This window comes from Oreochromis niloticus, linkage group LG15 (genome assembly GCF_001858045.2).
Source record: "Oreochromis niloticus isolate F11D_XX linkage group LG15, O_niloticus_UMD_NMBU, whole genome shotgun sequence".
NCBI lineage: Eukaryota > Metazoa > Chordata > Actinopteri > Cichliformes > Cichlidae > Oreochromis > Oreochromis niloticus.
Window position 1 is genome coordinate 3,641,919 of NC_031980.2, and position 19,969 is coordinate 3,661,887.

Here is a 19,969-nt window from a genome sequence, read left to right on the forward strand (position 1 = left end):
CCTCAGTAAAGATCCCCGAAAACAACCACTACAAAAAGCACTCTCTACAACATTTATTCATCTCATATCATCAAACCTTTTGGAATCATATATTATAAATAAATAACAATGTTGTAGAGCTAAACACAGCAAATAACTCTATACATTCATTTATATAAATTAAGTAATCTCATATATATATATATATATAGATATCCAGTATGACTGTACAGTACATGTGAAAATGAAACAAAAATGTTTACATTAAATCTATTTAGCAGTGTAATGTACACTAATGAGCAACTTCCCAGCCGCATTACTGGAATCCGTGGCTTCGCGTGTTCACTCCATTCGACTTGTAGGTCACACGTTACTCGGATCTTCCGCTGTTCTGGAGCTGATGCTTTGTTTCCTATGTGAGAGACACAGAGAGAAATCACTACTGGTTTCAAATATAGCGTTTGAGTCCAGTCAATTTTCTCCTATGCACTTAAAACGTCAGTATAGAGGTCAAAGGTTACTGTTTTTTCCTCACCTTAGCTCCTCCAGGCAGAGTTTATTCCTAAGCCGTACATCTTCACTGATGGGATAAAGGAGCAGGATCATTAAGCCTGTGACAATGAAGGCCACTGGGGCAGCGCCGATCAGCAGCTTCAGGGTGTACACCACAGGGGGAGGCTGCTTGCAGGCGCCTGTGTCGTACCCTGCAAACCTACAACCAATGACGGAGAGGCTCTGTTAAAATACGTTAGAGGAAATGGACATCGGGCCGGGTTGTGTAGCCCTGCAAATGAGCAAACTCGACACCTTTCGCGTGATGAATTATGCATCACATCGGGGGTTAATGCATTTCGGTGAGGTATCATGACATGCTAAGTGCAGACGCAGAACATCGCGCAGCGCTGGAGTTAATCATGCATGTGTAACAGTAATGCAGACTTACTCCAGGCAGAGGGTGGACACTCCCAGGGAGATCCCAGAGGCAAATTTGGTGAAGAAGACATAGAAGGAGTAAAAGATGGCTTCGTGGCCTTTGCAGTAGGGGTTGGCCAGCCTGAAGTCATCCACCACATCTGGCAGCATCGACCTGGATTGAAACACAAAAACAGGCGTGCAGAGCTGAATGAGCATGTGTTGTTTGTCATGAAAGTTCAACATCACAGTGAGACATGGTAAAACTTTAAGCTGATGCGCGCCCGAGACCTCCCTCGTGCTCTTACTTAGGTTATCTCACACGTGCAGTCAGGATGCCAGCGCGCAGCGATGTGAGGTCAGAGCTCTGATATACCGGTGGGCCAAAATTACAGAGCTAATAACACGATTAGATGATGAGCAGCGGGCGGGACAGGATAAACAATCAGCCCCTTCCAAAATAAACAGGCCCCCCTCAGGAGGCTGTAATTTAGGTTTTTAAAGGGAGGGGAAAAGAGATGAGTGAGGAGCGGCGAGGGCCTTAGAAACGACTGGAAAACAGATGTAGCGATACCTCTGGCGTTGCCGGGGCTCTGTGATGGTATGGAAGATTTATAGGAGACGGGTCCTGTAATTCTTAAAAATGACATCATTTCATGACCGTGGCATGACCTTGGTGAGCGCTCAGGGCTCTCTGACAGAATGGCTTGACTAATGACATTTTGCATCAAATCTAAGGGGATTAAAATGAACAGCAGAGCGTACATATAGCAGGGTTGAATTTAGGTAAACAATATCAGCGGCTTAGGGGATTTCAGTTTTATTTAATCCTTTATAACAAGGGGCGGGGCGGGGGCAACCAAACTTATATTAGTTAGCAGATGGCAGGGACGCTCACGGGACCGTTCTCTACAGGGCTTTTAAAACCTAAGAACTAAGAACCAGCGGGCAACACTGAGTCTTCGAGGGGGGGGCAGTTTTTGGACCACAGGGATAAACTGTGCACTGGTGTCTGTTGATTTAGCACAAATATTTACACCTAATTTATGTTGACGAGCGTATTTCCTCTGAAATGTTGAGTCTCACCATGGCAGGAGGAGCGATGCAGCCACAGTGAGTCCAGAGGAGACGGCCACAACGTAAGCTACTATGACGTTAGGGATAAACACCAACATCAGTGTGAAGGGCAGGATCCACTGGAGAGACAAACACACATCCATAAAAAACAAACTTTCTTATAACTGTTTCTTCGGTCAAGACAAACACTTTAAAAGCTCATCCACAAGAAGGCACAAACAAAAAGTCTGATGGTCAAAGCTGAATGTTACAAAAATAAAACCAATTTACTCACAGTGATGCCACAAAAAGCTGCCGTCTTCTTCCCAAATCTCTGCAGAAACCACTGCCACAGTGGAATGCTTATTACTGCGGATACCTGAGCAGACGTGTGCAAAAGGGTAAAGTGACTTAGTTTGTAAGTTAAGTTAGAACCAAAAGAAACAATAGTACTAGGGAAGATGGTCAACATTTAAAATAACATGACAAGTAGTGCTAGTACTGGACAAAATAATGATCCTTTACACCAAGTAACGCGAACACTTCAATCCGGCCCACTGGACGGCTTTGGAAATGTAAATGACACAGATTTGCACAGATTTTGGATTTTCAACACTGTTTTCACATATTTTACAGCTTTTCCTCCTGATGGTCATTCATACTACACCAAAGTAGGTGATAGATATAAAATTCAATTAGGGTTCTGCTGAGGTTTCTTCCTGTTAAAAGGGAGTTTTTCCTTCCCACTGTTGCCAAGTGCTTGCTCATATGGGTATTGTTTGATTGTTTGTTGTTTTCTCTGTATGATTGTCTGTATGATGGTTATTTACCTACAATTAAAAATTCCTTGAGGCGGCTGCTGTTGTGATTTGGAGCTATGTAAATAAAACTGAATTAAATTGAATAAAATTGTAATTTTACATGTTTATTTTTTCCAAATTATGCCTGTTGTCCTGACAGATTTCTTTCATTTACTACAGCATCACGTACAAGAACGTACTGTTCTTTGCTCTTTTTTTCTATAATAAGATATCTCAGGGATTAAATTTGAAGTTAAACTTCTTCACATTGATTATGTGGCACATGATGTGAAATGAAGTCGAGATCCCCGCATTACACTGTAGTTAAAATACACAAGGTGTTACATTTGGTTACATTAATGTTGCAGATCTTCAGTGCTAAAAGCTGTACTCACCAGGATGGTCAGGACAATATTCTGGAAATGATCCCTCAGGTCGGCTGCATAAGTGCAGAAGAGGACAAAGTTGCTCTGGATCAACTGCAAAAACCAGAGATGAAACATTCAGATATTCAGTCTTGTCTATTCAGCACTGTAGCTGTGCACTCTTGCTATGCTGAGCGCCAAATAAAGTGACTGGAGAAGCTGCTGACAGTGTTTTTGCAGGGATTTATTCCCGCTCTGGGGCTTTCGCAGAAGACAGCTGATAACTCCTCTGAGATGAGAGGATATATGAAATACAGAGAACCAGATCTGATGCAAAATTTGACAAGTTTGCAATCATTTAAACAGCGTTAAAGTGAGGTTGAAAAGTGAGCATCTTCGCACATGTGATAAACAAAAAGCAAGAACACACTGCTGGTATCACTCCCAATAGCCCTGAGACTCACAACACGCTTAAAAACTATGAGCTTTCAGTAAGTGCTCTTCTACTCTGATCAAATCATCATCGAGCGCCAGCAGTTCTCCCACGCTGTAAGGGCTCCATTTACTGTAAGGCCGAGTGTCATGACTGAGAAGTGCTCTGCCAATAAATTTACCTGAATGGCAACGGTGATGAAGAGGAATGCAGCGGTCAGAGTGAGGTATGGCCCGTGCCTCATCACCAGGACGAAGGCCTGCTGGAAAGAGACCTGCTTCTCGGTCTTCGGGGCGTATGGATCTGAAACAGTTACACGAGGAATTAGAATAAGCAGTATATCAAATAACACCCAGCAAGGGAAAGCTGATAGATTTGCTCACTGGAACTACTGGAACTGCCCCTGCATTGCAGTGGACTGTGCCTGTCTCAGTTAGAGGTGTCATTTATAGTAAAGAGCAGAGAATAAGAGCTAACGTGATCACATCTATCTATGAGACGTAGCCCAGTATATATGTTATTACATGTTCCAGTAACTCTAAGTATTGTCTTACCAATGTCTCGATAGGTTTATATTAAATTTTATCTCTATATGTTCTTTTTTTTTAAACTTTATTAAACTGGTATCATGCAAAAAAGTCCAGTTATGAAGTATGTTGGGTAGAAGACTAATTTGGTCTCAGCTAACTGGTTTAATCGTGAAACAGTTCTTTAAGAGCCTCACTGATTAACAGTTTTAGGACAAGTTTAATGGATTTTTTATATAAATATTACAAGAGTAAAAATAGTTACTAAATTCTTCTGCTGACTGTTGACCAGTCCTGCACATTGATTTAGATGAATTCCAATCCATGTCCATTCCTCTGTATAGAACCGGCTAAACTTTCAGATGTTTGTGATTTTCCTCACTAAAACTGCTCATTTCAGGTCTTTCCACAACATTTCTGTCGGCTCAAGGTCCAAACTCTACTCAAGCTGTTTCAAAGCAATAACCTTCCTTGGCAGAAATGCCTGCTTGCTTAAGGCCATTATTTTGCTTTATGAATCACTTGGATTTGGTTCAGATGTCCAGACGTTTTCTATGATGCCGTTCCAGTGAAGAACATTACTATAACCATATTTTTCAGAGATGGGGTTGACTCTTATGGTTGGAATGCAGTGTTTTCCTTTCGCTTAACATAAAGCTTCTCATTTAAAACCAAACTGTTCTATCTTGGTCATGCCTGTCCGCAAAACATTGTTCAAGCAGCCTGTCCACGTGACCGTTGGCAAGCTTCACAACGGCAGGAGGGTTCTTTTTGGGCAGTGGCTTTTTCCTTGTAGCCGTGCCAAGCACCCCACTGTTGATCACCGTTCTCCTGATGGAGAGTTGATGACAAGTTAACCTGCTGTCCTTTGAGACCTTCCAAACTGTGAGCGATTTTGTCTTTGAAGATGTTTACGTAACCTTTTCATGAAACCTTTTCCATGAAGTCATTGTCAACTATTAGAACTGATTAACCTTTTTTTTTGGTCAATTTCAATACTCATTAACACACAATCACACAAAAATTAAGTCCTCACCATCTCTCTCTTTGACACCCAGGAACATCACCACAGTGCAGATGACGAAAACTCCTCCAATAACGCCGGCAGCTATCGTGTACACCTGCTTCTGCAGAGAGAAAGAAACGTACAGTCATGTCTCCATCTAGCTATCTCGTTTCATGGAGGCGACACAACCAGGTCTATTCTGAGACTTTCTGCAATCTTTAATTCATTATGCCCTAAAAAATTTAACTCTTTCTTTTTAACATGCTATAGATCCATTTTTGGAAACAAATGACACAGTATGTGCCAGTTTTTAGCCTACACAGCTTTTTATTTTCTTCAATTCTTTGTCATTCTATCACTCACCAGTGCATGATTTATTGACGTGACGTCTATGGGGAGCTAAACTATCCGTGCACATCTTGCTTTCCAAATACTAACAGGAACGGGAAGAAACCTCAAGTAGATCCATATCCCAAAATACAGACATTTAAAGCTGTAAACCAACAGGAACTGCTCTGCCTTAAACAACCTCTGTTTGTTTGCTATTTTTCCATGCGGCTCAGCCCAGCAGTTCATTATTATTTATGCACATCAAACACTCCCTGTTTCTGAGGGCAGACGGAGTTTGCCCAGACGGTGTGCCACCCTCACCAGCAACCACGGAGGAATTTAGTGGGTGGCTGCAGAGGGTTTGGGCTGCCCTGATTGGGTTCACCCAAAATCCATTGAAATAGGGACCATTTGAAGCCCAAATAGCTGCGGTGCAACCCAAAATCCAACACTGGACAGTTTGGACTCTGGCTTGTTTCATCTTCACAAAAAAAGTCTCATGATGGATGCTCAGTTTATTCACAGTTCTGCAAACTGAAATCCGGACACGAATGCGTCCCTTTCCCCTTTTTTCCGACTTTAACCTAAGCTGCAAATAAGACACTAATATTTTGAGCACATTGTATCTAAGATGGCTTCAAATGTTCTGGGTGAGACATAAACAAGCCTAATGAGTGGCAGACTGTGGAGACCCCTCAGTGCAATGGGGCAACATACCAGGGGAGGAACCCCCTTTGTGGTGCTGAGCGCGAAACTGGCTCAGGGTGGGAGGTTCAGATATCAAACAGTGGCGTTTCCTTTCACTCCAATGAGGTAAACATGGGAGTAAAAATGTGAAAGTAAAAGAACCTGTAGACAGTAAATATGGAGCCAATTTTCAACAATCCTCCTTTTCATTCATCACTGCTTTTTTTAGGCTCTAATATTCTCTATAACTACCTTGAGCACACACACACACCACAGCCCCGAGGTAAACTAGAAGTTATTTTCAAACCAACTCTTTGGCCTACTTTTAGCACACCTGGCTTCCTGGCTTGGCACGGTAATACTTACAGCATATGACAGGTACTCCTTGGAGTGCACCATGCTCTTCACGATCTCTGCCCCGCTGCTGTTGCCAAGGTAACCAGCCGACATGTTGTTGGTAGGGCAGTGCTTCAGAGTGTGAGCGCTGGCCACAATCTGTCCCTGGATGGCAGCGCCCACAAGTGTCCCCAAGACCTCCATTGTCATTCCTGCCATCAAATGAGCAAAGATCCAACTCTTGGTTGCAGCACTTCAAACGCTATGCAAATGAAAAGCTTGAGCAAAGATTAATTCAGCACTGCAGGCATTAAGAACTTTGTGCATATTAAAACTTACGGTAGGCAGTGGCTGAGTCTCTTTCCTTCTGGTCCGTGCTCAGGAACATTGTGAGAGCAGAATAAGGCACATGGAAACACTAAAGAGGAGCAGAAAGACATAGTTATGGACTGAGAGACAGAAATAAATGCAAGTCCTGCACAGCAGATAGGCAAACAGTTGCACAAGTATCCTGAGGAAGGGAAAAGATAATGAAGGTATTTTATATTTTATTTTATTTTTAGCATTGCTAAGCTTATTTCTAGGGACGGCAAAGATAGAAGGTTGTAATACTTTGGTTCAGAACAAAATGTGTCTCCGCTGCTACTGAATCAGTTACAATCGAATTTTGTGCACCGATCGTGGTCCCCAGAAGATGAACCATAACAACAGTAGTTTCCTACCCTCAGGCACCAACATAAGGTGGACATTTTTTCATAGTATGTGTCAAAATCTAATAGATGGATAGCCATAAAATGAAGCAAGCATGTTAATAGTCCCTTCGAGATAAATATAAATATCTCTCGCTTTTCCGAGTGCCTAAATCTAAAAAGATTGCCTTCATCCTTAAAAATGTTTGCACATTACTATGCTGATATTAGCATTTAAACGAAGAAGAATTTACAGGGGCTGAAGAAGTAAACCACTTAAGTGCCATAAAGCTTCCTCAAATGGTCACTTAAGCTGGCTCAAAAAGTCCCTTAAGTCGCCTATGTTAAAATGGCCAAAATTACAGCAGAAATAAATACTGCGGTCTGGTACAAGAAATGATTTATGTGTAAAGCTTATTTCCTACTCCTCTAATATATTTTACTTCGTATTATTTAGGCGTATGGCCACTTTGATTGGCAGGTGGATATCAAGACAAGTAAGCTGCTAGCTGTATGCTAGCCTTCATCTCAGCTAACTGAGGTTGCTAGCTGAGATCCTGTTGGTGTCTTTTGGAGCAATTTTCTTAAATTATTCTAAACTAAATTATGTCAAATGAAGATGAAACGCTAGTATTTTTGTATTTGGCTAACCAGGCTTGTTGCCATTAGCTGATCGTTTAGCATGCCACAGTCTTCTGGCTCCAACAAAAAAAAAACAAGCAAACAAAAGAAAAGCAAGACTGTTGCACCCAAAATGCTAAATTCAAATTTTTTAAACAATGGGTCTCAGTGGCTATGTCCATCGTTTTTTGACAGCCCATGTATACAAAAGAAGAATATAACTCATAGCCCTACTGTGCTAAAGTCCAGTCAAAGTGTTAAAAACAAAATCTGGCTCATAACCGGGAACACCCTTAATGCCTTTTATCTATATATTCCAGAGAGAATGCTGAAGAAAAATATACACTGTGTATAAATATCAACAGCAATTGCTGCAGTTTCCATGCTGGCCAACCTCAGATCTGTTTTCTCCTTCCTCACCACCTCTCCCAGAGAAAAGGCGAGCAAACCAAGTCCTGCTTCACTTTGTAATTTACACAAGGGCTCAGTCAGCACTGTGGCCAAATGAGTATGCATAGCCACAACGAAAATAAATGTGACTCTGTAAGGACTTTTTTTCAGTCATCGCTCCTGTACAGCATGTCATTTATGGGGCTTTTACTGGATGCGAACACATTTTGGGAATCAAACTTTCCTACGCAGAGGTGAATGAAAACTGATTAATTAGATGGAAACCTATTATTACTTGATTGCATAAACAAAGGAAACGTTGAATTCTAACCTCTGTTTACAGACTGTGACCGTCTGAATGATAACGGCTGCTCTTTCCCAGAAAACTTCACACAAACACACAGGCAGAGACAATGAAGGGCGGCTAAAAGTGGCAACCAGCATTTATATGGCAAGAGGTTCCTGGCAGGACTGACCGTATACTTATCAAGTAGTTAGAATGACATGCCGTTACAGCTCACCACAGTGTGGCTGCAGTGGGCTGCATGCTCTGCAGCACATACTATATGGGGTGCCCCAGAATCAGAACTGAAAGAGGAGGAGGAGGAGGAGGAATGGTTTGGACCATCACAACAAAAGGGAACTTAAATAGCTACACTTCCCCATTTGAGGTGAGGTGTTTAAGCGCTCTGGGTTTTAATCTGCTGCTCATCTCACAAATCAAAGCAGAAATCCTACGAGGGGCTGTCAGAGCCTGCATGAGATGACTGTAATCATTTCCACTTTGAAACCTTGTTATTCCCAACGTTTTCTGCGTTTTGTCTATACGTTACATAATCTGTCATCTGCAGACTGTGAGCTGCATCAGTCAGAGCTTTTATCTCCCGTTTCAACTTGACATCTCTCTTGTACTGCATGCGCAGTCCCTCCGAGTTATCTGAAGCATCGCACACACATAAATCAGAATTTCTTAAACGCACACAGTTCTGAGAGAGCGTGCATACTCACGGTGATGAGGGTTTGGTAGAGGCAGTAGAAGCCGAGGTACCAGATGAACCTGCCGCCACTGAAAGGAGGAACGTACCAGAGGTAGAAGTACGAGATCACCAGGAAAGGAGTGCAACCCACCATCCTGTAGAAAACGAATGACAGTGTGTCAGATAAAACTAAACACACAGAAGCAAAAACATCAGATTGTTTCTGAAAAGGTTTCATTAAAAAAAACACCACCTACTAAAAAAGGAGGCAAACTTGGATCTAACTGAATTCAAATCCTCCATCGTCAAAGCTTCAACCTGTCACAGTAAGTGTTACAGCAGCTGCGCTCTGTCATTTTCATAGCACTGGTAATTTGAGGCCATATTTCTGTCAGATTACAGTCAGGTTAAGCTGAATGCTAAATGATAATGTTGTAAGCATGGCAGGAATCTGCCTTGGGAAGGGAATACCACAGTAATTCAAATCCTGGTGAAAGATCCACATACACAAGCACACAAATATGTAGCCCACACTCGTGCAAACGCAGCATGAAGCAATTCTGTCGCGTTGCGCTCGTTTTTTGGGGGTTTTTTCTAAAACGTTGTGGGCCATGTATAATGCATAAGTAAACACCGGATATGTATCATTATGGTTAAAGCAAACAGCCATGTGTTTCAAAATGAAGAGAAAAGCCGACAGATGATGGATGATGGACAGCATGACTTGGCTGCAGACATCAGTATGTATCACCAACCCTGCTCCTCTAAACAGCAAATGGAGTTTATCCTGCGGTGCAGACCGGAATAGCTGTAGCACAGCCACATCTGCAGGTGGGGGGAAAAAACGGAACGATAGAATTTAGGTGACTGTCACAAAACCCACGGGGGCTCTGACCTCTGACCTGCTCTTCGCCAGGGAAGAGAAAGTGGGAGAAAGAGGTAGAGAGAGGCTGATCGCAGTCATTTCTGGCATCATCCAGCTCGGCTACCTCACTCTCTTCCTGATTGTTTGCTGTAACAAAGGCGACTGACATCGCTGGTGCTGCAGTATTGACCGCTTGGTCATGGGAGCGATGAAAGGGCCCCGGGGCCGGTGAATGGGACAGTTAGAATGTTCCTGCAAGATGACTATGTCCGGGGAGAGGCAACAAAGGCACCCACACACACACAAGCACACACAAACACTAGCATACTCTCTCACACGTTATGCACGCATGACTACACACCTGTCACACCTGTCCTAATAATTTGCACAGCCTTAATTAAACTAGAGAAGATTGATAAGTAGCTGGCACTTACAATTCTCTCCTCAGTGACTTGTCGGGGACACTTGCGGCATGTTAATTAAAAGATGTGCGACTGGGCAAAGGGGATTTGGAAGAGGTTGTGTAGGTGAGATTACACTTTCTTGGCTGACTTTAGGCTTAGTCATGTTCATATATCCCAGTGGATATATAAGTACATTTACTCAAGTACTGTTGTTGTACTTTCCATGTGCATTTCCTGTTTATGCCGTGTTATATTTCCACTGCCCTCATATATTAAGTATTTTACTTTTAAAACCACTACATTTGTTGTGACTAGTAAAAATCACTGATTGCAGTGAAGGATTTTGCTTGCAGTAATCGCTCAGAGGTTGAGCGTGTAACACACTTAACCTTTAGCAGGCTTTTGAGGCGCAGGGGCGATCACAGAGGTCGCCTTTAGGGAGGCAACTTGTCTCCAAACAGTTGCAGTCTGGGTCAGATTGTCTGCAATCACTCTCAGACAGCTCAGTGTGGGTTTGCAAATAATCGCCGTTTGATTTATAAGCTCAGATGGATCGCTAGCACACTGCAAACCATACAGGATCTAATCCCAAAGTGATTGCATTTTATTGCCAACTTGACCCCATTCAATCACAAGCTGATAGCAGACTAACTCTGTCTCATTGTTGTTTGATCGCCGCCGTCGTGATGCAGCAAAGACGCTTTGAAGGCGGCACAGACCTGCACCTCTCCTTCAAAGCACCCATTTCAAAGGCAGCAAGATTACAAGTTAACCGCATGTGGTTGCAATAATTTTGTTGATACTGCAGTATCTAACCACTGCTTCCCCTTGTGTGACTGTAGCATTAGCTTTCTTTACATGTGACGACTGTGACAGGTTCTCTGTAATGCAGGGAACCATAAAACTGTTCACCAGCTACACCTGCTTTTGTTTCACACATTTATCTCTTTGTTTTCATCAAAACCTACTATCTATGTTTGTCACCGTGCTCACAAACCCAGCTGACGGCAGTTTAGTTAGCCGACCTGCGATCTGGTGTCAAGGCTTCTAGCACCGAACCCAACAAAGGATGTGAAATATCTTGGCAGCTTAGACAGCAAGGTTTTCTAAACATGTCCTTGCGAGGCCTTTGCTGACCGGTCTATACAGTGGTCAGCCTGATAGCGGTCACGGCTAATGAAACAAACGCCACCGCAGTCAACAGAGGCTCAGCACTTGTTAAGATTAAAATAAGGGTTTGCAGTGTTCAATATGTAGCATTTTGAGTTTTGCGGATGATACTTTTCAGCTCTCAGGTATGTAAAGCTGTAACTGTAGGACACTCACTAATAATTGAATATACTTTTATTGTCTGTTATTGGCTACGTTTACTTAACAAAACAAATTCTAACTGTCACTTAATTCTCACTCTGTCTGTCTCTGATGGAGACAATCTGAGAAATCTGCTTTCTCAGGCTTGCCACAGTGATGGTGGTTTGCTGCCCTCACAAATAATAAACACGGCTGTACCCAAGGGATGCGTTTTGGGCCAAAAGACTCCATCCTTAAGAACTGAAGGCACAGATACAAATCACTTAATGTCTGGTTGTGGATGTGTCAGCCAGAGGGAAGAGAAAAGCACTTCCTGCCGAATGGACAAAGGGGACTTCCCAAACGAGGCCTTGCACGCATCTCATCACAATTATGACCAAAAACACACATTAAAAATGCCCATAAACACTACAGGTTCACAGTGGGCACACTCACATATGCACACACGCACACCTACAGCTTCCCAGGGGTAATCAAAGCTGATTTAACATCAGCATCTGTCTGCTACTGAATGTGGCTGGCTGGCCACACTTGACTTGGTCCCCCTCCAGCACTGTCAGCCAGTGTTTAATCTATGGTTTATAATGGAGGAGGCATTAGATTGCCTGCCTGTGTAATTACATCAAGTGTCATGCCAGCGTGTTCAAAAGACATATACTCGAAACACATACACACACACGTTTAGCTGCTTATAGGATGATTTAGGATGAAACTGGTGATTAATGGAAACTGAGGTGATAGCGTCGTATAATCCACACTTACAGAGTCGCAAAATTTAAATTGCACTCAAAGCCCCCTGAGATGCTGAGGTTGAGCTTCCAGATAAAGCAAAAAGAAATGGGACGTGGCACATTACATATATGTATTTAAGAGCACGCCAGCAGATGATTTATGAACAAACGCAGATGAACGTTTTTTCTCCTTGTGTGGCGTTCAAAAGTCAAAAAGAGCAGCCCACGTCCTGAAGTGTACAGACTGTATAGCTAATCAGAGGGAGTGTCTAAAACAACAAATTCAAGCATAACGGCTGTTTATCTAGCACAATCCTCAGGTGACAGACTCGAGTTGGAGAATAATTTTGAAAAACTGGAGCACACGGCTTGTTTTTGTTGTGATTTTTGCATAAACATTAGCATCATGTGGGGGCCATATTATATCTGTGAGAGTGGGAGCAAACCTAAGTGAGTCCCAGGGTCTGTCAGCAAATTACAGTCCTTTGCATAAGAAGCTGCTTTTTTTGAGAAAACCAAGAATTACATACCCTAGCTTTATAGTTTTGGTAAATAGTTCCATAAACAGTTTAGATTGAATCTTTACAGGAATCTGGAGTAAAAACAATCATTACAGATATTATTTATGCAGTATATGCTTTTATTCCAGTTGGGGAACACACATTTATGAATTCACTTAGTATTTGTGTGTTTTATTGGAAGAATCCCCAGTGAATGTATCTGCCAGTGGTATCAACTGGCATTTATTAGAATACACAGCCAGTTTGTAAAATTCCATCAAACTGGGAGCAAATTATCATTTCAGCTTTCCTGCATTAGTTTACAGAGAGAGGAGAGGGTCTCACCAGGGCATGAGTCTTCCAATCCTGGTCCATTTGCTTTTTGTAATGAAGAAACCGACCAAGGGATCGGTCACAGCACCCCAGACTTTACCGATGAACAGCACCATGGAGGCCTGGAAGGCGTTAATCTGAGGAGTGCAGCAGAGACACGCTGGAACTCACAGTCAAACATTTCCATACCAGCTCATGTTTTTCATCTGTGAAAGTCGCTTCCAGCGCGCTTACCTGAGCAACGTCGAGCAGGTAGATTTGCAGGAAGAAGCCCGTGGCGCTGGCAGCCACTTCCTTGGGCGCGCCGCCGATGGCAAAACACAACTTGCTGCATAGCGACAACTTCTGGCTCAGGTCGGTCTGGGAAAACAGATGTGAGAAGGGACAAAACACACCAGTATATTTAGATCACAGCAGTGAGTATATATTTATTACACATACAAGACTAGAATAGTTATAAGCAACTGTTGTTAGCCATTACACATGAATGATTCATGTTAATAAGAGAAACTGTAAGTTCCTTCAGACAGAAACTCTTCCCAGACACACCAACACAAATGAAGGTGTGTCCCTCTCACATTATTTAAGTCATCAGAACAGGCTTGCAACACAAAGAGGAGTCCTTTCCAATTCTTGGTGCTCCAAAAATAACATTTCTTCTATTTCTTCCTGTTGCAATGATGCAGTGATTCAGTGTAAAGAAACGTCACATATGACATCTGTTTGACCGTGAACTGCACTCCTTCAAATAACCCCACTCCAAGCTGCACAATACGGTGATCACATCTCCCTTTATCTTTGCCTCTCTTTGCTCATTCATGACTGTGTGGGAATGTGACTGTGTGTAAATACATTTTCAAAAGAAGGATCAGAAGAAGACCCCCTGCCAGCTGTTAGCACTGTGGTCTATGTGTGCAGACACAGAGCCCACAGAGGAGCCGAAGAAACCCACCGAGTCTCCATTTCCTTCCCCGTGCTCTGCTAAAACCATCAGGCATCTGACTCTGCGCATTTGTGTTTAGCAAGGGCGAGCTTTCATCTTCAGACGCGAATACGACGAGACACCGCAGTCTAGGGAGCCCAATATTTACAACTGGCTGTGAACACATATCGACCTTTTTTCCCCTTTCCTCCTTCTGGACTGCACAACCTTTAGTGTCAGACGCACAAACAGCAGAGTCGACACACATCTAGTGGCCAGGCTGGTCCACAGCTACTCCCCTCAGAGCTGCATGAAAGACATAAATCACCAAAGTGGCCTCAACCCCTACTGACACACTGTTATTATCCGCCTCACATTTTCTCTTCCCCCCATCAAAATATGGAAGGGGTTGGAGAACGACAATTACCAGGAGGGAGGTGTGTAATTATTCAATCTCAAGACAAGCGGGTCAGAGGTAAGTAAAGGCTGCGCAGCGGTTCCGGCTTCAAAACTCTCTCTTCTTCTGCTCTCACTGCAATTACCCCTAATTGGAGAGGGAAAAAAAATCAAAGTCTTTGGTGTCTGGAGAATGCTGTTTAACTGATGATGTGCAGAAAATACTCTCTCTCTGTCTCAAAACACTTTTTCTTTCCCTCCAAAATCTTAAAGTCCATCTTTCATTACTGACTTCTTATCATCAAAGAGGATAAACAGGATATCCCTGCTACTGTTCGCTGGATGCCCAAACGTAAAAAACCACATGCACACAATTCAGCATAGACACACACAAATGAACTGTATATATACAGAAACAGTGTCTGAGGAGGGGAAAAAACACAAAGAAAAAAACATTTAAAAACGGAGCAAAGGGGCAAGGACAGACTAATCTGTAAAGTTAATGAAACTGAGGGAAAATGATTTAGGACTGAGAATAATTAAAGAAGCGAGGGAGGGAAAAACTGAGCTTTGCTATCAAAGAAAAAAATGCACACACTCAGTGTTTGCATGCTTATGTCAAGCTGGTAAAATGGATCCATGTTGAGTCGCTGAAAGGGTTTTGGACATTTTGGTGCATCAGGTTTTTACGCCACAGAATCCAGTTATCTGTGTCAACAAGAGAAGCTTTTTGCCCTCCATTCAGCTTATGGATTATAAGCATGAAAGTAAAGTGATGGCAGCAGGCCATTATAAATGTCCACAGTGGGCTTAGTGACATGGCTCAAGGCCCTTGGATTTGATCCAAAATCGAAACATGAACTAGTGCGCAGAAGTGATTTATTCTTTCTCCTGACAATACTGCATATGAGTAGATATCATCGCAGTGTGACGAGCACTTTTGTGATGGATTGGAAAGTTCTTGGTGTATAATTCCCCATGCTACCACTGAGTGTGCATCTATCATGTCATCTAAGTTTCAAATAGTTTCAAAGAGAATATGTGTCTCACGTGCAAAATTCCTCTTGTAGTCCTCGTCTTTCAGAGAGAATGGAATGCAACGAGTCTACGCTGTAAAGCATCTTTGTTTTAAAGGCAGTTCAACTTGACACTTATAGATTTATAGATTCAAAAGACGATGGAAAGCTGGCGCTTGATTGTTTCGTGTGTTTAGTTGAGGACGGTTACAGACCTGATGTTTTCATGTGCTTTTCAGTCACATCTGAAACGTCATGTTAGGATCCAGCACTAGGAGCACACTAGCTTGTGACACTGCTTCACGTGAAGGCAACTAATTCTATCGCACTTTGTCATAATTTGCATTTATTAATTTGAACTTTTGAGATACTCAGTGTAATAACTTCCCCGTCGTTTTTGTCGATTTTTCTTTAATGTGCAATTTAAAATGTGCAAAAAAGCAGTTCATCCAACTATTGTAACAGAAAATCAGACTATAGCTCTTGTATACATGTATGTATTGGTCTTAACAGCTTTTGTTTATTTAGCGTTTTAGCTAGTCCAGTAAATGTACATTTGATTTATTTAATTTAAATTCTTTGTCTAAGATTAGTTTGTTTAAATCCCATTTATAACCCTAAAAAGTGAATCGTGGTTTGTTATGTTCACATCACTGTTCTGCTACCTGAAGAGTAATCCACTTCACAACCATTTGATTGAAGCAAAAGTGTAAAATTTCAACTGTCAAGTCAAATTCAATGAAACAAACTGCATCGCATATTTGATAGTTTGGCAGAGACTAAATAGTTGCAGAACTGGTTCATTTGCCTTTCCCTGAACACCCTGAGCTAATGTAGCGAAACAAAGAATAGATGACTAACTATTATGGTATGGTATTGCATTGAGATGACACCACGAACTGTAGTATCTGTCTTTACGAAGGAACAATACTCCATGTAAGGAATTGGTTGTCTGTCTTTCATTCCCTTGCCTGTGGGTCATGTTCTTGTGAGGACCTATAATCTTCTCATGATTTAACTGGTTTACAAGTGCAAGCACATTCCCATGCACACAAAAAAAGCCTTGCATACCTCACACCAACTCATCACACACATTTCATCGTGGAACGTCAATAAAGTTAAATGAAACAAAAGGAAAAAAACACATAAGGCAACGAATTTTCTAATCACGGCAAATTTGCCCTCTAGTCACTGTTTAGTCCTATAATAGCTGTGATAATGACTGCCTCCTTCACTGCAAGTCACCACTGATATCAGACAAAAGAAGCTAATCATCAAGCAGATCTTGCTGTCATCAGTGGAAACACTCTTTCCCACATGAAAAATAATCAGCTTCCGGACAGTGAATGTGTTATCTGAGGGATTATAGGTCACAGGACAACAATGGAGGTGATTAATCCCAAACAGATAAGTAAATAAACAGATCTGACTATTTCCCAACTCTATCCAATCAAGTCATTCAGACTCATTCTGAGCCTTAAAGACACCAACTGAGATTGAAAGTCTCAGCAAGCCTTAATTGTCCAAACAAAGGTTACAAACAAATTAACACACACACACAAGAGTGCACAATAGAAAAAAATCACCAACAAACGAATGATAAGAGAAGATCTTACCTGCTGAGAGGTTTTGGGAAACAAAGGTTCGTTGGGCTTTCCTTCAGAGCCTTGCACGCCCCTCTCTCCCTTGGCCATGGCTGAGAGACTGTGTGTGAGGCGACAGCCGTACCTCTGTGTGTGTGACGGGGTGCTGTTGTTGAAGTGAGTGTGGCTGTGACTCCTTGTGTGAGCGAGGGCGCGAGGAGCCTGCTGCCAGTGAGTGGTGTGTGTCAGAGGCTGAAACTGGATGTGGCTCTGACTTCGGGTGTGTGTGTGGTGAGTGACAGCTCCAGAGGCAGGGAGCTCCTCCTGCTCCTCTGCTCTAACAACCCTGCTGCTTTCTGCAGCCATTCACATGCTGTGGTGCTCTGGAATGAGGCCAAGAGGAAAGACCAAAGTCAGACAGGTTGTGTCACACACACATTTCTAAAACGGCACTTTCTCTGTCAGCACAAGGGCAGAAGAAAGAACTGGCATGTATGCGCACAGACAAATGCAAGGGCAGGAGAGTTCACTAAATAATACCACTCTCTTTCCCTCACACACACACGCACCTATGCACACAAACAAACGAACACACTCCCTGTCTTGAGATCAAAATAAAACTAGAATCTCATTCATGGCACCACCGTGATCTGCAGCATTTGACATGTTTGCACAGCTGACTTTGAGAAACGGCACAAACGGGAGCGCAAATGCGACGATGTCCCGTGCAGGAGGAGTAGCCTCCTGTGTAGTCTGCCCTCACGTTACTATTACTGTAAGTGCATCCATCAACAACCAGTCTGCATACCTACATGAACACCAGAGCCCATTAAAAAAATAATAATAGAAGCATTAACCAGATACCAACTCACCCCGTGATGACTGGAAATAGCTGGTGCCGCTCAGTTAGCAGGTTAGTTTTGAGCTGTCAGTGAGGTGATCTGCAAGTCACTCAGTCAGTCTGTCGGGCAGGAGAGAAGGAGACTGCGGAGGATGGAGACGGGGTGCGCGTCTCCACTCCTGCGTTCAGTACGGTGACGCGCTGCGCCCTACAGCGGCCGCACCGGTGTTTCACATAAACTGGGAGACAGTGGCATCATTTTACAGTCAAGCCACTATCTCCCACTATCTTCTCCTTTAAGCTCAGGTCAAAATCATCAACATTTGAATTCCTATATTATCTATATTTATCATTTATGTATAAAATAAAATATTTTTATCAGTCTTTGCTTAGCTCCTGTGTTATTCTGTGGTTAGTTATCTGACTGTGTATCACATATAGTAATCTTTTATCAGTGCATTATCGGTGCTTCACACTGAGAGTGTTCCAGTCATTGCAATCCACGTGAATCCCATTCATGGGAACTGGCAGTTGCTACAAGTGGAATGTATGCAATGCAGTTTGGTTTCATATCTTTTTGAATTAGAGTGCTTCTTTGGTAGAGGGAGCCGGAAACGGAACTCGTAAAAAATGCGCTCAAGAATGTAGCTGCATATTTCTTACAATGCATTATTATTATCATCAACGTCTTCACTATTATATAGTTATTGTGCGGATTTAGTCCTCGAGAAGCACCAAAATCCATACCTAAAGACCTACAGATCTATAGTGGCAGCTTTAAATACTAAAAAGAAATGATGCCATTCAAAATAAGTATTTTGTAATCGTTTTTGTTTTTTGATTATGATACACAAACAAGCCGGAAAAAATGCCAAATTCAGATGACTCGCATGAGATTTGCGCAATCTTATCAGATAGGCTAACAGTGAAATGTAATGTTAAAAAATGCACTTCCTCTAGAGATGGTAGGACAGATTCTTGTGCGTGTGTAATGAAAAAAATATTCCTCAAACACGTGTTTTGACTGTCACATCTGTTTTATTCACAGCCTATAGCACATTTAAACAACAGAAGTTGACCCAAAGTGCTTCAGAGGTGTGTTTGTTTGCAGAAAGCAAACATGACAGTGATTTAGTGGTCATTAAAATCTGCTCAGAATGTGTAAATTGATGATGAGTCATCTCATAAGTCATGACACATGGCTCTTACCTACATAAGCTGCCTATGTAGTTCTAAAGTATCGATATCAGTGTTAGTATTGGCGATACTGGCCCTGTATTTACTTGATATCAGATTGATACCAACATTTGCAACTGTAGATGTCTCCAAAGTGTCCCCTAGACTCCAGTGTTAAAATGCACAACTAAGCATGTTTACAGGCTTATATGAAAAACAATGTTGTCCTCCATGACTGATTTCTGTCTGTATAATAACTGTAATGGGTGTTTCTTTTTTTTAACTTAAACTGGGTGTTTTCTTGGTTTTCTTGGTTGCCATCCCTCACACACTGAGGGATGGTGTTGAAGCTCATGCTCATATGTGAGCAACTTGTAAATCACAAAGTAAAGCATATGTTGCTTTTTAAATGCGATAACAAAATAAATGTAGAGAATAGCTCAGGGTTTTCTTAGACTTCTAAGCAGGTGGGCCTCTTTTTGAAACCCGACCAACTGCCCCCTGCTGGTCATAGTAACAGGTTAAAGGTATTTCTGCAAACTTGACAAACAAAGCTTTGTAGCATTAGCAGATGAAACTGGATCAACAAAAAACAAAAAACTAATGGATAATGTCGCTCTCACCATTTCCATTTGTTATATACAGTTTGTGCAGTGAGTTACACTGTGCAATCTTCAAAATAAACGTTTTTCCTTTTACCATTAGCAGCGACCTTATGAACCCTTATACACAAGTTGATGAACTTATTATAAATAACTCGCTGATAATAATCCTGTGTTACAC

The 19,969-nt window shown here is 42.2% G+C and overlaps 1 protein-coding gene across 1 annotated transcript; it reads right to left on the reverse strand.

Moving 5' to 3' along the window:
• Window positions 1-38: 38 nt before the first annotated feature.
• On the reverse strand, window positions 39-18,197 carry mfsd2b (MFSD2 lysolipid transporter B, sphingolipid). Its single transcript, XM_003440804.5, has 15 exons — window positions 18,042-18,197; window positions 17,203-17,552; window positions 13,487-13,612; window positions 13,265-13,389; window positions 9,140-9,263; window positions 6,771-6,849; window positions 6,462-6,643; window positions 5,109-5,199; window positions 3,727-3,848; window positions 3,143-3,226; window positions 2,243-2,326; window positions 1,978-2,087; window positions 923-1,066; window positions 515-691; window positions 39-391 (listed from the first exon to the last, which is right to left on the reverse strand). The coding sequence occupies exons 2-15, from the start codon at window positions 17,533-17,535 to the stop codon at window positions 343-345; spliced, it is 1,830 nt and encodes a 609-aa protein (XP_003440852.2). The 5' UTR covers window positions 17,536-17,552; window positions 18,042-18,197; the 3' UTR covers window positions 39-342.
• Between the last annotated feature and the right edge of the window lie 1,772 nt (window positions 18,198-19,969).